Here is a 16,592-nt window from a genome sequence, read left to right as displayed (position 1 = left end):
ACTTATTAACCATATCTCCTATATTCAAATCAAAATCATTTACGTAAAAGATGAAAAACAGTGGACGCAGCACCAATCCTTATGGCACACTGCTGGTAACAGTCCTCCAATGTGAAAAGCAACTCTTCACCACTATCCTCTATCTTCTACCTTCAAGCCAGTTCTATATCCATATGGCTATTTCTCCTTGTATTCCATGTGAACTAACCTTGCTAACCAGTCCATCATGAGGAACCTTGTCAAATGCCTTATTGAAGCCCATCACTCTGCTTTCATCAAAGCTCTTCATCACTTCTTCAAAAAACTCAATCAAGTTTGTGAGACACTATTTCCCACACAAAAAGTTATGTTGACTATCTCTAATCAGTCCCTGCCTTTCCAAATGCATGTACCTCAGAATCCCCTCCAACAATTTGCTCACCACTGATGTCAGGCTCACCTGTCTGTAGTTCCCTAGCTTTTCCTTACCACCTTTCTTAAATAGTGGCACCACGTTAGCCATCTTCCAGCATCTCACCGGTGGCTACTGAGGATACAAATATTTCAGTAAGAGCCCATCTTCCTACAAAGTTCTAGGGTACAGCTGATCAGGTCCTAGGGATTTATCCACCTGTATGCATTTTAAAGTGTCCAGTAATATGGACACTTTTCAAGATGTCGTTATTTATTTCACCCAGTTCTCTAGCTTCCATATCCTTCTCCACAGTAAACACAAAAGCAACATACTCGTTTATTATCACCCCCGCACACACACCCCCCATCTCCTGTGATTCTTCTTTTGTACTTTTAAGTTTTCTTTCACTATATTTTCCACAATATTGAGATTATTTAGGAATTACCATGGGAAAAATGAAGTTGCGCGTCGGGTCTTTGAGTGAGAAAGCTTTTATTTACTTAAAGGATTGGAATAGTTGAAGAAAGCAGGAGTAATGCAAATATCAAAACAAAATTAAAGCATAAAGGAGAGCGACTTTTAAAAAATCAGCAGAAGGAGCATTTGAGCAAGATACCAAGAATAGATTCTCAAATTCATGGGTAGGTCAGGAAAGGATGTGAAATAGACGATCAGGGAAAAAATTGAGGACTATGATTATCAATATGTAACTGGCAATTAACACTAAGTGCATTCAAGCTTTTTTGAAATTTTCACAAGCAGAAGCAGATCACTTTTGAGTTGGCAGGCTGTAACTAATGGGGTATGGTAAGAATCTGTGCTTGAGGCTCAGCTATTTATAATCTTTGTCAAGGTGTTGGAATGGATCGTAATGTATCCAAGTTTGAGTAAGCGAAAAAGTAAGAATAGTGGGACATAAAAAAGCTGCAAATAGATACAGGTATGTTGGAGGGTGAGAAAAGTCACTGGAGCTACAAATCTGATGTGGAACGATTCCCATCTCACTAAGCACACAAATCTTCAGGGGCAATGGTGGGAGTACACACAAATAGCACACATTTTTTAAAGCACTGACTGGCAATATTCTGGTAAATAGGCTTGCCCATCACAAAACTTCGCTGTGAGTTCATATGAATATATGAGTAAATAGGTTTAAATGGGAAGGGTGGGTAGTGCAAGCATACAATAGTCTATTGGATGAGATAACTGGGTAGGATGTCAGGTTGCTAGGTGGGTCGTGATGTGAAATAGTATCGGGGGCACAAGAGTGTCATGGAATGTATAGGACAAATAGAGAAGTGATAAGGAGGAAGATGGTCTGGTCAAGGGAAGTATTGGCTTATGAGCTTGGGTTGGGTCAGGTTGGGTGCGAAATTGAAGGGGGTTGATGGATCAGTCCAGAGATTGGGGTTTACGGGGTGACAGCGGATTGAGATATGGTTAGATAGTTGAAAAGATCAGTGGGATTTGGGAGTGGGTCAGTGAGGACTAAGTGTGGTCAGCTGATAGATACCAAAATGTTACATATAGATTTGATCTGATTTGCACCAATAATACTGTGCACAACACATCAGTTCAAACCACATTCAGAGCTCATTCATATCATTGTTTCATGCCAGAAGAATGATTGTGTACTGATGGAGCCTTTGCAAACTCACGAACAAATTCACGATTGGCACTCCTATTCATATCGGTACTTATATTCTAGAAGACAAAGTGATACTCACCATCTGTTGTGCAGGATCCTTCTGGAACATGTTTCTGCATGTATGTAATAGGTGGGCTGTTTGACTCAGACATTTCCTCTTCTTCTTCCTCTTCTTCATTGTCCATTCCATTACCAACTTGTATGGCTGGGAATCCAGAAGAGCTGCTCTGTGCATAGCGATGAACTTCAATATCTTTATCAAGGTCCTCTATTTTTGGTTTAACATCTGCTTCATTAAAAAAAACAATTTCAGGCACTATTTACAATTGGCTCAAATCTATATCATTTACTCAGAATCCCAGGGAGATTGCCAGCAAACTTGTCAATTTCTGAAGCATTAAAAACCCATCTCCGTTTACCAGGTCAATTCCTTTCATTCTCCGAAACAACTGGGGAGGCTTACCATGCCCGGAGCCAGAGACAGAGCTTCTCCCATAATTAAGTGGGCCAGGCTCCATTCTTCCACCAGAATGGGCTAAAATAAGTTGAGTTACAGATTATTTATCTTAGCTAACCCTCTTAAAAGCAGAAATGAGCATTTTTGTACTAAATTGGGATCATGTTTGCACATTCTTCCCGCGTCTGCGTGGATTTTCTCCGGGTGCTCCAGTTTCCTCTCAGAATCCAAACATGTGCAGGTTAGGTGAATTGGCCATGCTGAATTGCCCACTGTGTTCAGGGATGTGTACGCTAGGTGCATTAGTCAGGGGAAATGTAGAGTAATAGGGTAGGGGAATGGGTGTGATATTCTTTGGAGGGTGGAATAGTTGGGCCAAATGGCCTATTTGCACACTGTAGGGATTTTATGATTATATGATATTTCAGACGATTTACTTCACACTTATCTGGGTTAAATTCCCTCTGCCACTGATGTAACCATCTGACCAATCCATCTATTTCATCTTGTGACCGAAGATGTTCTTCCTCACTGTCAACCACACAGCCAATCTTCATGTCATTTATAAACTCAGTTAACACTGCCTCCCGCTCACGTTTTCTTCATTATCATTTATATATTGAAATGTATGTAGATATGAACAACAAGGAACCCATTACTAATTCTTGTGGTATGTCACTGGACATCAACCTTCAGTCACACAAACAGCCTGTTAGCACCACTAAGTCAATTTAGATACAAATTGCCAAGTTACTCTAAATGCCACAAGCTCTTACACTCTGTATCAGTCTCCTTTTTATCAAAGACTTTGTTGAAATCACCATAAACTGCACTATCCTCACCTACAACCCAAGTCCCCTCCTCAACAATGCAATTAAATTTCTCTGACAAAGCTTTGCTGAATATTTCTGATCAAACCTTGTCTCTCAAGGGGAGATTGATTCTCTCCGCAGAATTTTTCCAGGAGTTTCCCTACCATTGATGGGAGACTCATTGATCTACAATTCCCTGGTTCGTTCATTTTTGCCATCCTTCTTGGAAAGTGGAACCACGATAGCTGTCCTTCAGTCCTCTGGCACCTCCACTGTGGTCAGAGACGAATTAAAACTTTGTATCAGAGCTCAAATTAGGAATAGATTTTCCTTAACCTCTGTCATGCTTTTAAACATTCACAGCAAATATTCTTGTGACTTCCTCTTCAAGGAAAGCAGTCCCAATTTCTCAAACCATTCCTCAAAACTGGTGTCTAATTCCTGGTATTACTTTCATAAACCTCTTCAGCACTCTCTACTGCATTCACATCCTTCCTTTGGTGTAGCACCCAGAACATTCAGCTGAGATCTAATCAGTTGACCAAAACTTCCCTAGTCTTAAAATTATTGCTCAAAAATATGAAGTATAAAATATTTATACTTTACTAGAGGCTTGTTCTGCCACCATTCATGGATATCTAGATATATACCCAGGTCGCTGTGCTCCAGTACATCACTTAGAGTAGTATGCTTCATTTTATATCATCTCTCCAGGTTCTTTGGACTAGAGTGCATCACCTCAATTCTCTACACTGAACCTCATCTACCATTTACGCACCCACTCCACCATGTGTCAACGTCCTTTTGAAGTTCTAACTGACTTCCTCACATGTTCACAAGTCTTTTAAATTTGTCTTGTTCATAAACCTTGAAATTATCCCCTGCACACCAAGATCTAGATCATTTTACATCAGCAAGGATCTCCATACAAACCCCTGGAGAACACCACTGCAACTTTCTTCCAGATTGCAAAACATCCATTAACCATTATGTTGTATTTCCTATTGCACAATTATGTATTAATGTTGCTACTGTCCCTTTTATTCCCTGATCTATAACTTTCATTGCAAGTCAGGTGTGTGGCCCTGCGTCAAACAACGTTTGGATGTACACCACATACCCCCTAGTGATCCTTTCTGCTTCCAATCCATGATTAATGATTGGTAATCATTAATATGGTAATCATTGTTACTGAAACACATAAGGGGCTTAATAATTCTTAAGGGGCTTGACAGGTTTAATGCTGAGAGGATGTTTCCCTCCTTGGGAGAGCCTAGGTCCAAAGGGCATTGTCTCAGAATAACGGAATGCCCATTAAGACCAAGATGAAGGGGAATTTCTTCTCCCGGAGGGTTGAGTGTCTTTGGAACTCTTTGTCACAGGAAGCTGTGGGGGCAGAGTCATTGTGTATACTTAAGGCAGAGATTGATATTTTCTTGATCTGTACGGGAATCAAGGGTTTATGAGGAAAACACATGAAAGTGGACATGAGAATGTTGGATCAGCCTTTATCCTACTGAATTGCACAGCAGGCTTGAGGGGCTAAATAGCCTACTCCTGTTCCTATTTCTTATGGTTATTCGAAGATTCTTCCAAAAAAGAATCCACAACTTTTAATTTTCCAAAGTACATTTTAATTTATTTGCTCTGCGTTTATATTCTTTTTACCTTTGTTAGAAAAATATAAGGTTGTGGGATTGGGGAGAAGAGAAAATATATGTTTAGTCATGATATACCAGGGATTTGGTGGACTATCTGATCCCATACTGCCTATCAATTTGCAAAAAATGGTAGTGGTAATAGTCGCTTCATGTATGTGTGAAATGGAGGTAACCTGGAGAGATCCAACAAGTCTAGCTGCAACATGATGCACATTATATCCACTCATACAGAAGTGTGGTAACTGCAACAGTCCAGACATTCAAAGGAATAAGGCATCACTGGGAAAATCTAAAGGTTTCTATAAGGTATTGGGTTAAAATTGTGCAGAATAAGGGAACAGGTGTTGCTTCTGCAAAAGTTTACATTATAAAATTAAGCTGCACATGCCAATACTAAACAGTGAGAAGCGAAAACAGGTAGAATTATCTATGACTAATAGGGCAGAGCAACCGTGTAGCAAGATGTACCAGGCATAGGAAAACAGAAGAAGCGAAAACAGGTAGAATTATTTATGACTGATAGGGCAGAGCGACCGTGTAGCGGGATGTACAGTAACAGGAGAATAATGTGCCAGTCACAGGAGGGATGTGGCCAACAGATGGAATTTAGTTTGGCAGGATGATCGCACGAAGACAGCAAACTATGCCAGGATAGTCACATATAAGGGATGAGATAAATAAGAGTAAGGGGCGACAGGCTTAGAGTAATGGGAGAAGTAAACAGAGGTGGAGAGAAGCTAGACAAAGGTGGAGTGAAGCTAGAGCTTGTGATAGGCTACGCGCTACAGCAAAAGTAACCAATGGGGTGAAAGGGGAGGACCGAGAGATGCAGCTGAACAGCATAAATCAGAATGTAATCCTCAGATCAGTGTGCTTACTCGTTAGGCACCCGTTCTTGCAAGTACGTATCAATAAAATTCGCTGCTTCAGAATTTGACTCGGACTGAAATTTATTAATATGTGAGTTTTGGTTCTCACAGTTTCCAAATGGAAGCTAAAGTTGTTTCTGCATACCCCTTGCATAAATCTTTATCAGTAGCACAGCTAAGGACTTTCATGGCTAACTCAAAGTATTTATGATTATTTTCAAGCAAACTAATAGCTCAAATTATCCTGTGCTCAACATCATAGGAAAATGCGTCTGGCTGGGTTATTCTTTGGAGCGTCGGTGTGGACTTGTTGGGCCAAAGGGCCTGTTTCCACACTGTAGATAATCTAATCTAATCTAATCTAATCTAATTTAATCTAATCTAATCTAATCTAATTAAATCTAATCAAATCTAATCAAATCACTGAGTTTCAAAGAATGGTACTTAGACAGAAAGGAAATCCAGAATATTGAACCAACGTACAAAACGCAGTATATTTCCAAAGGTATGGTTTGTAAATTAGAAAGACAACTTGTGATTGATAGTGTTTGCATGCACATAATGCTTTGTCTAAGGAAAAGTGGCAAGTTTGGAAGGTGCTGTCAAAGGAGACTTGGCAAATAGTTACACTGCATATCATTTCACATAATGCAGCTTCAGTGCCGTGATGGAGGGAATGCAAGTTTAAGGTGCTGGTTGAACTACTGATCAAACAACCTGCTTTGCCCTGAATGGCACTGAACTTGAGTGTTGTTTAAGCAATGTTTATCCAGACAATTACACAGTATTCCATCACATTCCGATACACCTCGTCGGTGGTGGAGTGGCGTAGAGAAGCCAGGAGGTGAGTTATTTATCCAGTCTGCCCATTCTCTTATTTGCAACAATATTTATAAGGTTGATACAGTTAGGTTTCTGATCAAGGATGACTCAAGAATGAGGATCGTGGGAAATATGACATTGGTGATATAATTCATTGTTAATGGGAGTCATTTTTAGACCTTCTGTGCAAATTGTCAATGCCTGGCACAAATGTTATTTGTTACTGATCAGCACAACACTGAACATTGTTCAGTTCTTGCTGCATATAGACACAATCCTCTCTCATCTGTAGACTCTCTGATTCTATGTACTATTCCACTATATACTTATTATCCTCTTCCTCAAAGAATTAAAACAATTAGATTCCAAGAAGCAAATTAACTACTTCATAAAATGAAGCTATCTTTTGAAAACCCGTGCAATTGTAACAATCTTAGTTTAAAAGAGTCAGGTGTTGTCAGTTATTTTATGGTTTAACATGTTGACACTTATTAGTGAACAAAAGTCTTCAACATGCTTTCCATCCTGAGACTCTATTCTGATTCTACCACTGTCACCTCTGCATTGCCAAGAACATGGCAGTAGGTAAGCAAAATCCTTGGAAGGTGGTGGTTTCGGTCTTCATATTTACAGATGGTGGACAGGTTCAGAGTTGCAACAGTCACAATTGAAATTACTCAAGATTAATCTGATTTTACAAGGCAGTGTTGTAAGGTAATACTTCCCAATGTTATTGTCCTTAACATACCACCTCAACTCTGGGAAGTTCCAAGTTATGGTGATGGCTTTGCTGCAAAACTTTAAAGTGTTTCAATGTTTACTTCAATTTGTCAGAAGCGAAATATTTTTGGAAATATTAATGCAAATATACAGCATCATCCCTTACATGTACATCTGCAAAGAAATGGTATTTATTTAAGCAAGTCAAATTGCAATCATGGGATTCAGATATACTGCTTAAACGTACCCAGGATTTGATTCATGCTATGTACAAGCAAGACAATTCACATGCGATTTTTACTCTCAATAAAGTACGAACCATCTGAAGAAATCTCAATTCAAAACATTGTTTTGCCATTTTCCCTCACACTTCCATTGTTCAACCTGCATAAACTCAATGGACAACAAACATGACTCTGTAGCACCTAGGTTTATGTCACTAAGGGTGTCATTTTGTTTCAAAAACATGCAATAGTGATTCTACAGATCCATGTGAAATTTTCCTCAACCTTCTACCTCCTCCATCTAATCCAGCCATAACGCATCCTCAAAGAATATTTCAGATCCCCAGGATCAAAGCTAAAGATCAGTGTATGAACCTGAATGTGCTGCTGCTGCTGAATATATGCATGAATAATTGAGAGGGCTCTTGTGGTGCAGTGATAGTGCCCTAACTCTGAGCCAGGGTTCAAATCTCACCTGCTAAAGAAATGTAATAACATTTCTAAACAAGTTGATTAGAAAATATCTATAAAAATCTATAAAAGGTCTGAGTATCAAAATGCTGAACACTCTCTCTCTCGCCTCCTCATTTGAGAGCAGACTTTTGGGACTTAGTCATAGAGTCATAGAAAAGTACAGCACGGAAACAGACTCTTCGGTCCAACTCGTCCATGTCGACCAGATATCCCATCCCAATCTGGTCCCACCTGCCATTACCTGGCCCAGATCCCTCTAAACCCTTCCTATTCATATACTTATCTAGACGCCTTTTAAATGTTGCAATTGTACTAGTATCCACCACTTCCTCTGGCAGCTCATTCCATACATGCACCACCCTCTGAGAGAAAAAGTTGCCTCTTAGGTCTCTTTTATATCTTTCCCCTCTCACCCTAAATCTATGCCCTCTAGTTCTGGATTCTCCCAATCCAGGGAAGAGACTGTTGTCTTTTTATCCTATCCATGCCCCTCACGATTTTATAAACCTCTATAAGGTCACCCCTCAGTCTCCGATGCTCCACGGAAAACAGCCCAGCCTATTCACCCTCTCACTATAGCTCAAATCCTCCAACCCTGGCAATATCCTTCTAAATCTTTTTCTGAACCTTTTCAAGTTTCACAACATCTTTCTGATATGAAGGAGACCAGAATTGCACACAATATTCCAACAATGGTTTAACCAATGTCCTATACAACCGCAACATGATCTCCCAACTCCTGTACTCAATAAATAAAAGCAAATTACTGTGGATGCTGGAATCTGAAACCAAAAGAGAAAATGCTGGAAAATCTCTGCAGGTCTGGCAGCATCTGTGCATAGAGGCACTGTCATTATCATCTCTTTATTGCTACTTTTGCTTCTGGAGCCATGACTCACCTTCTCTCAGCCTCGTATAAATACCTCCCTATTTCTCCCCCTTTTTTTTAGCTTTGACAAAGGGTTAGTTAAGACTCGAAATGTCAGTTCTTTTCTCTCCATACAGATGCTGCCAGACCTGCTGAGATTTTCCAGCATTTCCTCTTTTGGTTCCTGTACTCAATACTCTGACCAATAAAGGAAAGCATACCAAATGTCTTCTTCACTATCCTATCTACCTGCGACTGCACTTTCAAGGAGCTATGTACCTGCACTCCAAGGTCTCTTTGTTCAGCAACACTCCCTAGGACCTTACCATTAAGTGTATAAGTCCTGCTAAGATTTGCTTTCCCAAAATGCAGCACCTCGCATTTATCTGAATTAAACTCCATCTGCCACTTCTCAGCCCATTGGCCCATCTGATCAAGATCCTGTTGTAATCTGTGGTAACCTTCTTTGCTGTCCACTGCACCTCCAATTTTGGTGTCATTTACAAACTTACTAACTGTACCTCTTATGCTTGCATCCAAATCATTTATGTAAATGACAAGAAGTAAAGGACTCAGCAGAGGCCTCCAGTCTGAAAAACAACCCTTCACCACCACCCTCTCTCTTCTACGTTTGAGCCAGTTCTGTATCCGAATGGCTAGTTCTCCCTGTATTCTGTGAGATCTAACCTTGCTAGCCAGTCACCCATGAGAAACCTTGTCGAACCCCTTACTGAAGTGCATACAGATCACATCGACTGCTCTGCCTTCATCAATCCTCTTCGTTACTTCTTCAAAAAACTCAATCAAGTTTGTGAAATGTTCCATGCACAAAGCCATGATGACTATCCCTAATCAGTCCTTGCGTTTCCAAATACATGTACATCCTGCCCTCAGGATTCTCTTCAATACTTGCTCATCACCGATATCAGGCTCACTGGTCTATAGTTCTGGTCTAGACTTGTGTTTCAGATGCTTCATACCTGTGCTGCCTAATTGCTGGATCCAAATCTTTGACAAGATTATGATATAATCATTGGACCATAGCTGGAAAAGTCCAACTTGGGTCTATCCAATTGGATGAAAATTCAAAACCAGCCCATATAGCCCATTACCTACATTGCGACAATTAATTTTCTCACCAAGTCCATCTTAGAATTATGGTTATTTTAAGTTTTGCTTTCCTGCCTGAGCATTCCATTTCAAATATTCACCCTATTTATGAAATTCCTATTCATTTTTGATCTCCTGATTTTCATCCAAAGTTCCCTTAGTATCTTTCTAAGGACTACGATAAATAGTTTCTCAGGTTCAAATGGTCAATAGCTTGAAGACATTGCACATTATTTTCTGTTCCATTTATTATAAAACCCAGAATATAAACAATTTTATCTATTCCTACTAAACACTGTATTTGCCTTCAGCAATGACCCCCAATCTTTTTATTGTTTTGTGTCCAGCTGATTAACTATTGATCCATCATTGTCATTCGTCAATTTGAGTGTGGATATTTTCTGGTCAATCTGTTCACCTTTGGAACAGTTTGGACTTCAACCCGGGTCAATTTAAAAGGACCACATCAGAGACTGAGGAGTGGCAAATGGAGTTTAAGAAAAACGTGAGAAGTTGCATTTTGGTAACGTAAATCAGGGCAGGACTTATACATTTAATGGTAGGTTCCTGGGAGCACTGCTGAACAAAGAGACCTTGGGGTGCAGATTCATAGTTCCTTGAAGATGGAGTCGCAGGTAGACAGAGTGGTGAAGGCGGCCTTTGGTATGCTTGCCTTCATTGGTCATTGCATTGAGTATGGGAGCTAGGATGTCATGTTGTAACTGTACAGGACATTAGTTAGGCCACTTTTGGAATATTGTGTTCAATTCTGGTTTCTCTGCTATAGGAAAGATGCTGTCAAACTTGAAAGTGTACAAAAGATTTATAAGGATGTTGCCAAGGTTGCGGGGATTGACCTATCAGGAGAGGCTGAATAGGCTGGGGCTATTTTTCTTGGAGCGTCAGAGTCTGAGGGGTGACCTTATAGAAGTCTATAATGTCATGAGCTGTATGGATAGGTGAATAAGCAAGATCTTTCTCCCACGATAGAGGAGTCCAAAACTAGAGGACATACGTTTAAGGTGAGAAAGGAAAGATTTGAAAGGGACCTAAGGGACAACCTTTTCATGCAGAAGGTGGTCCGTGAATGGAATGAGCTGCCAGAGGAATGGTGGAAACTGGTACAATTACAACATTTATAAGGCATCCGAATGGGTACATGAATGGTTTAGATGAGTATGGGCCATATGTGACCAGATTAATTTAGGATATCTAGTTGGCATGTACAATTTGGATTAAAATGTCTGTTTCTATGCTGTAAATCTCTATGTCTCTAAATGCTGATGGATTTTTCTCAAATTAATTGGATCAGCAGCTGTTTAAATTTGTCCTTTCTCTTTTCTTAATAGTATTTTCCAACAAGAATTGACAGATTGCCTTTCTGGTCACAGTGTGGCACTATGGCTATTTTTTAATGGTTAACTGCATTTTGATTTAACTTGGTCAGTTTTCCTTTTGGTTAACTATAAATTTGGGTCAGTTGTTCAAATAGGAGGCATTTGGATTAAAATGATGGCCAACAAAACTTAATTATCAACTAAGAGGACAAAAGTACTATTTCCATTTAAATGTAGATTCATTCAGATTAGATTGCATTGCTTTGGTGCTGTGCAGCCTATGGAAAAGGCACTGAATCAATTTAGTCTCACAGGGCTGCGGTAATGAATTGACACACAACTTAAAGAAAGAAATGACAGCTTAGTAGGAGCAGCATTGCAAAGCAATTGGTTGCAGGTATTGGATGAGAGAAGATGGATCTGTCCTGTGGCCAATTCAGCACTGCAATTGTCTGCACTGGGATACGTGATGTACTTTTCCTCATTAAGCCCAGAGAGAGCAGCCTTCTGTTGTTCAAAAGAGACAGGTAGAAACAATAAAGAAAAAAATGGACCAATAGAAAATCCTGCAAACCTCCTTTCAGCTCTGACTTGGCAATGCTGTGTATCTTAAGTATGTGAGGTAACATTATTTGCATTCATGCATATATTAAAATTTTGAAACACATTATGTATTTGCCACATTTTTTTTTCCCTTTCTACAGATGTAGGCCAACTGTCGCAAATAATGTTTATTATGGGGACATGAATCTGAGAAAAGCATTTTTTTTCTTAGTGAGAAACAGAAGCTGTGAAGAAACGAAAGGGTTTACATGTCTTAAAGACAAAGTACCGGAAGCTAGAACACTGCTTATTCTTTAAGCAGGTGATTTCTTCTAAAATATGCGTAGCTTTGGATATTTCGTGTGGTTCGAAATAACTTTTTTCTTTATTTCAGATTGCTATGAAAGGCAGCAGGGCAAATCATGGGGCTTGAAGGTTTTTTAGAGTGTTCTGAGCCATTTTTTAAGTTTAAGTGAATGCCTACAGCTTGGAGAGAGACTTTTAGTTTCATTTTTGACTTAGAGTGAGCAGGCATATGAAGTCCTCGAACTAGAATGTCTAAGTGGAAGAGTGGTCCTGAGAAGGAAATAATATATAGTGAACTAGATTGCCTGAGAATGAAGGGTCCATGTTAGTCTCACACTGGAAGTGTTGGAATAAAACCTTGACAAGGCAACTTAAAGCTAAGTACATTGTAGCTCATTTGGTAGCTCCAGGAAGAAACTTTCTGCTTTTCCAGTCTAAAAGTTGAAACCATAAGTGATTAAAAACAATTAAGGTGTTGAAGACGGAGACACTGGTGTGAGTATTATACGAGTAGTGTTTTGGGTATTGAACAATTGCTGTTGTTTAATTTCAATTTATAAAGCAGATATGAGATTATATTTTTATTGTCTTGGGCTTTGGAGAACTCAATTGGCTGGATAGCTGGTTTGCAATGCAGAGTGATGAAAGACACTCTTTCTCAATCTCTTCCATTGCCAGAAGCATGACCCACAGGTTAAACCACCACCACAGAACATTACAGCGCAATACAGGCCTTGCGGCCCTCAATGTTGCGCTGACCTGTGAAACCAATCTGAAGCCCATCTATCCTACATTATTCCATTTTCATCCATATGTTATCCAACAACCATTTAAATGTCCTTAAAATTAGCGAGTCTACTACTATTACAGGCAGAGCATTCCACGCTCCTACTACTCTGAGTAAAGAAACTACCTTTAACATCTGTCCTATATCTATCACTCCTCAATTTAAAACTATGTCCTCTCGTGCTTGCCACCACCATCCAAGGAAAACGGCTCTCATTGTCCACCGTATCTAGCCCTCTGATTATCTTATATATCATCTCTGACACCAGTCATCTCTGTCTAATGAGAGAGCAACCTTATGGTCTAGTAGGATGATATGAACTTCTTACTTTTACTGTGTAAAATTTGTATTATAATTAGACAGTTTGAATTATTCTATTTAAAGTTTTTGTAATAAATATCAGTTTTATATGTTAAAACAAAATCTGCAGCACTGCATATTTTGTTTCAGCAAAAGACCACTTCATTCAATCTAAACCATATAAAATTATGATCTATCAAACCAGGTTCCTATCTGGGATCCAACTTGCCTAGCAGTAACATCAGGTGGGGACTTGACAGTTCCCAAGTTTGACTGACAAATATGGAATTGTTGGCTGTGCAAATAAACTTAAAGTGAGACCTGTTATGAAGATATTTGAAGCAACAGATACCCAAGTTGCAAAGTGTCTGGAAGAACTCAGAGCATTTATAAGAGATATGTTCATCTGTTGTTGGATCTGCTGCATCATTCCAAAGAGGGGCTAGAGAAGTAACCAACCTGTCAACACAATGGTTGGAAAGTTGTGGAGGAAGAAATGTCTCTGAAACTGCCATACAGCTGGCTTCTGCTAACATGAAGCAATATCTCCACATTCCTTGACTGTGCCTAGAGGCTAAAATCTTCATTCCTGATGAAGGGCTTATGCTCGAAACGTCGAATTCTCTGTTCCTGAGATGCTGCCTGGCCTGCTGTGCTTTGACCAGCAACACATTTGCAGCTGTGCCTAGAGGCTGTCTGGCAGGCCAGTTAATGCACCTAGCATCTTGGTCTATGTTCTCTTGAATGTGCTCCTACATTAAGATCCTGATTTCAGTTCTGTACAGCAATACTTGTTTGCCACCTTGCCCTCATGTGCACTGATAAACAAGTCCTTTAGCCCTGGCATGACTGCAGCTCAGTCATGTACTCTTGGCTCAATATGTATTGATTGCAACTCATGCTAACCTTCCTGGAATACACAGCGCCAGTATTTGAACTTGGGGCTCCAAGTATCAGATCTGATAACCAACTGCTCCTGAGGTTCTTGTGGTTGGGCAACCAGCAGTTCTCGAGTGCCTGAAAGCAAGAACTAAGTAATGGAAGGTTGGTGAGAGGAAGGGAAGATGTAGTGGGCAGCAAGATGTCCATAGCAACACTATCAGCAGCTTGCTGATCATGTCAAAAAGCAGCACTCAAGAGAACTGGGAGTTTATTAATGGCATAAGGCAAGAATATGCCATAATTCTTCATTGTTCAACAGGTGCCATGGAAATTCTCACAGCTCGTTCCTTGATTCAGAGATTTACAGCATGGTTCTAATACAGATCATTCAGGCCATTATACCAGTGCTGGTTCATTACAAGAACAATTTTACAAGTCCGACTAATCCATCCAATCCCTTATTTTTGTTTTAGATACTTATCCAAACTTTTACAAAAGCCACAAATGAAGCAGCCTCCTCCACATTCAGGCAGTGTATTCCTAATACTAACTACTAACTCTAGGGATGAGGAGGTGCAGTTACCCTTGTCATTAGCCAGTACTGCTCTGTTTTTCTCTATAGTGTGTCACCTTGTTACAAGAGAAAGAAGACAGAATGTTAATGGTTGTGTAGGAATATGTCCAACTAGCTGGAGATATGTGCACGCTGGGACAAGCGTGAAATATCATGTGTGAACTTAAGCTGTTGTCACACGAGAACTTTCAAAACTTGATTGGAGTAGACTGTTCACTTGTAAAGGGATGTCTGATAAGTGGGAGGCATTCAAGCGTGTGATAAATCACCGGCACCTGATCTAGTCTATCTCAAGATATTGTGGGATATCAGGGAGAAAATTGTGGGCCCCTTTCAAAAATATTTGTATCATCTATAACTACGGGTGAGATGTGGATGCATGAAGAGTGGCTAATGTTGTGCCATGTCCAGGAAGGGATGTAAGGAGGAACCTGAAAAATATAGACCTGGGAGTGTGACTTCGGTGGTGGAAGGTAATTCTCAAAGACATGATTTATATGCATTTGGAGAGACAACGAACAATTGGGGATAGTCAGCATGGTTTTGTGTGAAGGAAATGGTATCTCAGAAACTTAAAAATTGAGTTTATTTTCAGAAAGTCATGAAGAAGACTAATGAGGGCAGAGCAGTAGACAATAGACAATAGGTGCAGGAGTAGGCCATTCTGCCCTTCGACCCTGCACCACCATTCAATATGATCATGGCTGATCATCCTTAATCAGTATCCTGTTCCTACCTTATCTCCATAACCCTTGATTCCACTATCCTTGAGAGTTCTATCCAACTCTTTCTTAAATGATTCCAGAGACTGGGCCTCCACTGCCCTCTGGGGAAGAGCATTCCACACAGCCACCACTCTCTGGGTGAAGAAGTTTCTCCTCATCTCTGTCCTAAATGGTCTACCCCATATTTTTAAGCTGTGTCCTCTGGTTCGGCACACACCTATCACCGATGTTTCCTGTCTCTAGAGTGTCCAATCCTTTAATAATCTTATATGTCTCAATCAGATCCCCTCTCAGTCTTCTAAACTCAAGGGTATACAAGCCCAGTCGCTCCAGTCTTTCAGTATAAGGTAGCCCCGCCATTCCAGGAATTGACCTCGTGAACCTACGCTGCACTCCCTCAATAGCCAGAATGTCTTTCCTCAAATTTGGAGACCAGAACTGCACACAGTACTCCAGGTGTGGTCTCACCAGGGTCCTGTACAGCTGCAGAAGAACCTCTTTGCTTCTACACTCAATCCGTCTTGTTATGAAGGCCAGCATGCTATTAGCCTTCTTCACTACCTGCTGTACCTGCATGCTTACCTTCATTGACTGGTGTATAAGAACACCCAGATCTCTTTGTACTGCCCCTTTACCTAATGTGATTCCATTTAGGTAGTAATCTGCCTTCCTGTTCTTGCCAACAAAGTGGATAACCATACATTTATCCACATTAAACTGCATCTGCCATGCATCTGACCACTCACCTAACCAGGTCACCTGTAATCTCCTAACATCCTCTTTACATTTCACCCTGCCACCCGGCTTGGTATCATCAGCAAATTTGCTAATATTGTTACTAATATCATCTTCTATATCATTAATATATATTGTAAAAAGCTGCGGTCCCAGCACTGATCCCTGCAGTACCCCACTGGTCACTGCCAGCCATTCCAAAATGCAGCCGTTTATCACTATTCTTTGTTTCCTGTCAGCCAACCAACTTTCAATCCAAGTTAGCACTTTGCCCCGAATACCATGCACCCTAATTTTGCTCACTAATCTCCTATGCGGGACTTTCTCAAAAGCTTTCTGAAAGT

At 40.2% G+C, this 16,592-nt stretch overlaps 1 protein-coding gene across 1 annotated transcript in view; it reads right to left on the bottom strand.

The window, feature by feature from the left end:
• Window positions 1-16,592, bottom strand: part of greb1l (GREB1 like retinoic acid receptor coactivator) — a 135,827-nt gene that overhangs the window by 112,899 nt on the left and 6,336 nt on the right. The window contains exon 2 of the mRNA XM_060824035.1: window positions 2,122-2,328. Coding sequence (XP_060680018.1) covers window positions 2,122-2,328 — 207 coding nt within the window. The remainder of the gene's footprint in view (window positions 1-2,121; window positions 2,329-16,592) is intronic.

Source organism: Hemiscyllium ocellatum, chromosome 4, assembly GCF_020745735.1.
Source record: "Hemiscyllium ocellatum isolate sHemOce1 chromosome 4, sHemOce1.pat.X.cur, whole genome shotgun sequence".
Classification (NCBI taxonomy): Eukaryota; Metazoa; Chordata; class Chondrichthyes; order Orectolobiformes; family Hemiscylliidae; genus Hemiscyllium; species Hemiscyllium ocellatum.
This window is presented reverse-complemented; position numbering and strand designations above follow the sequence as displayed.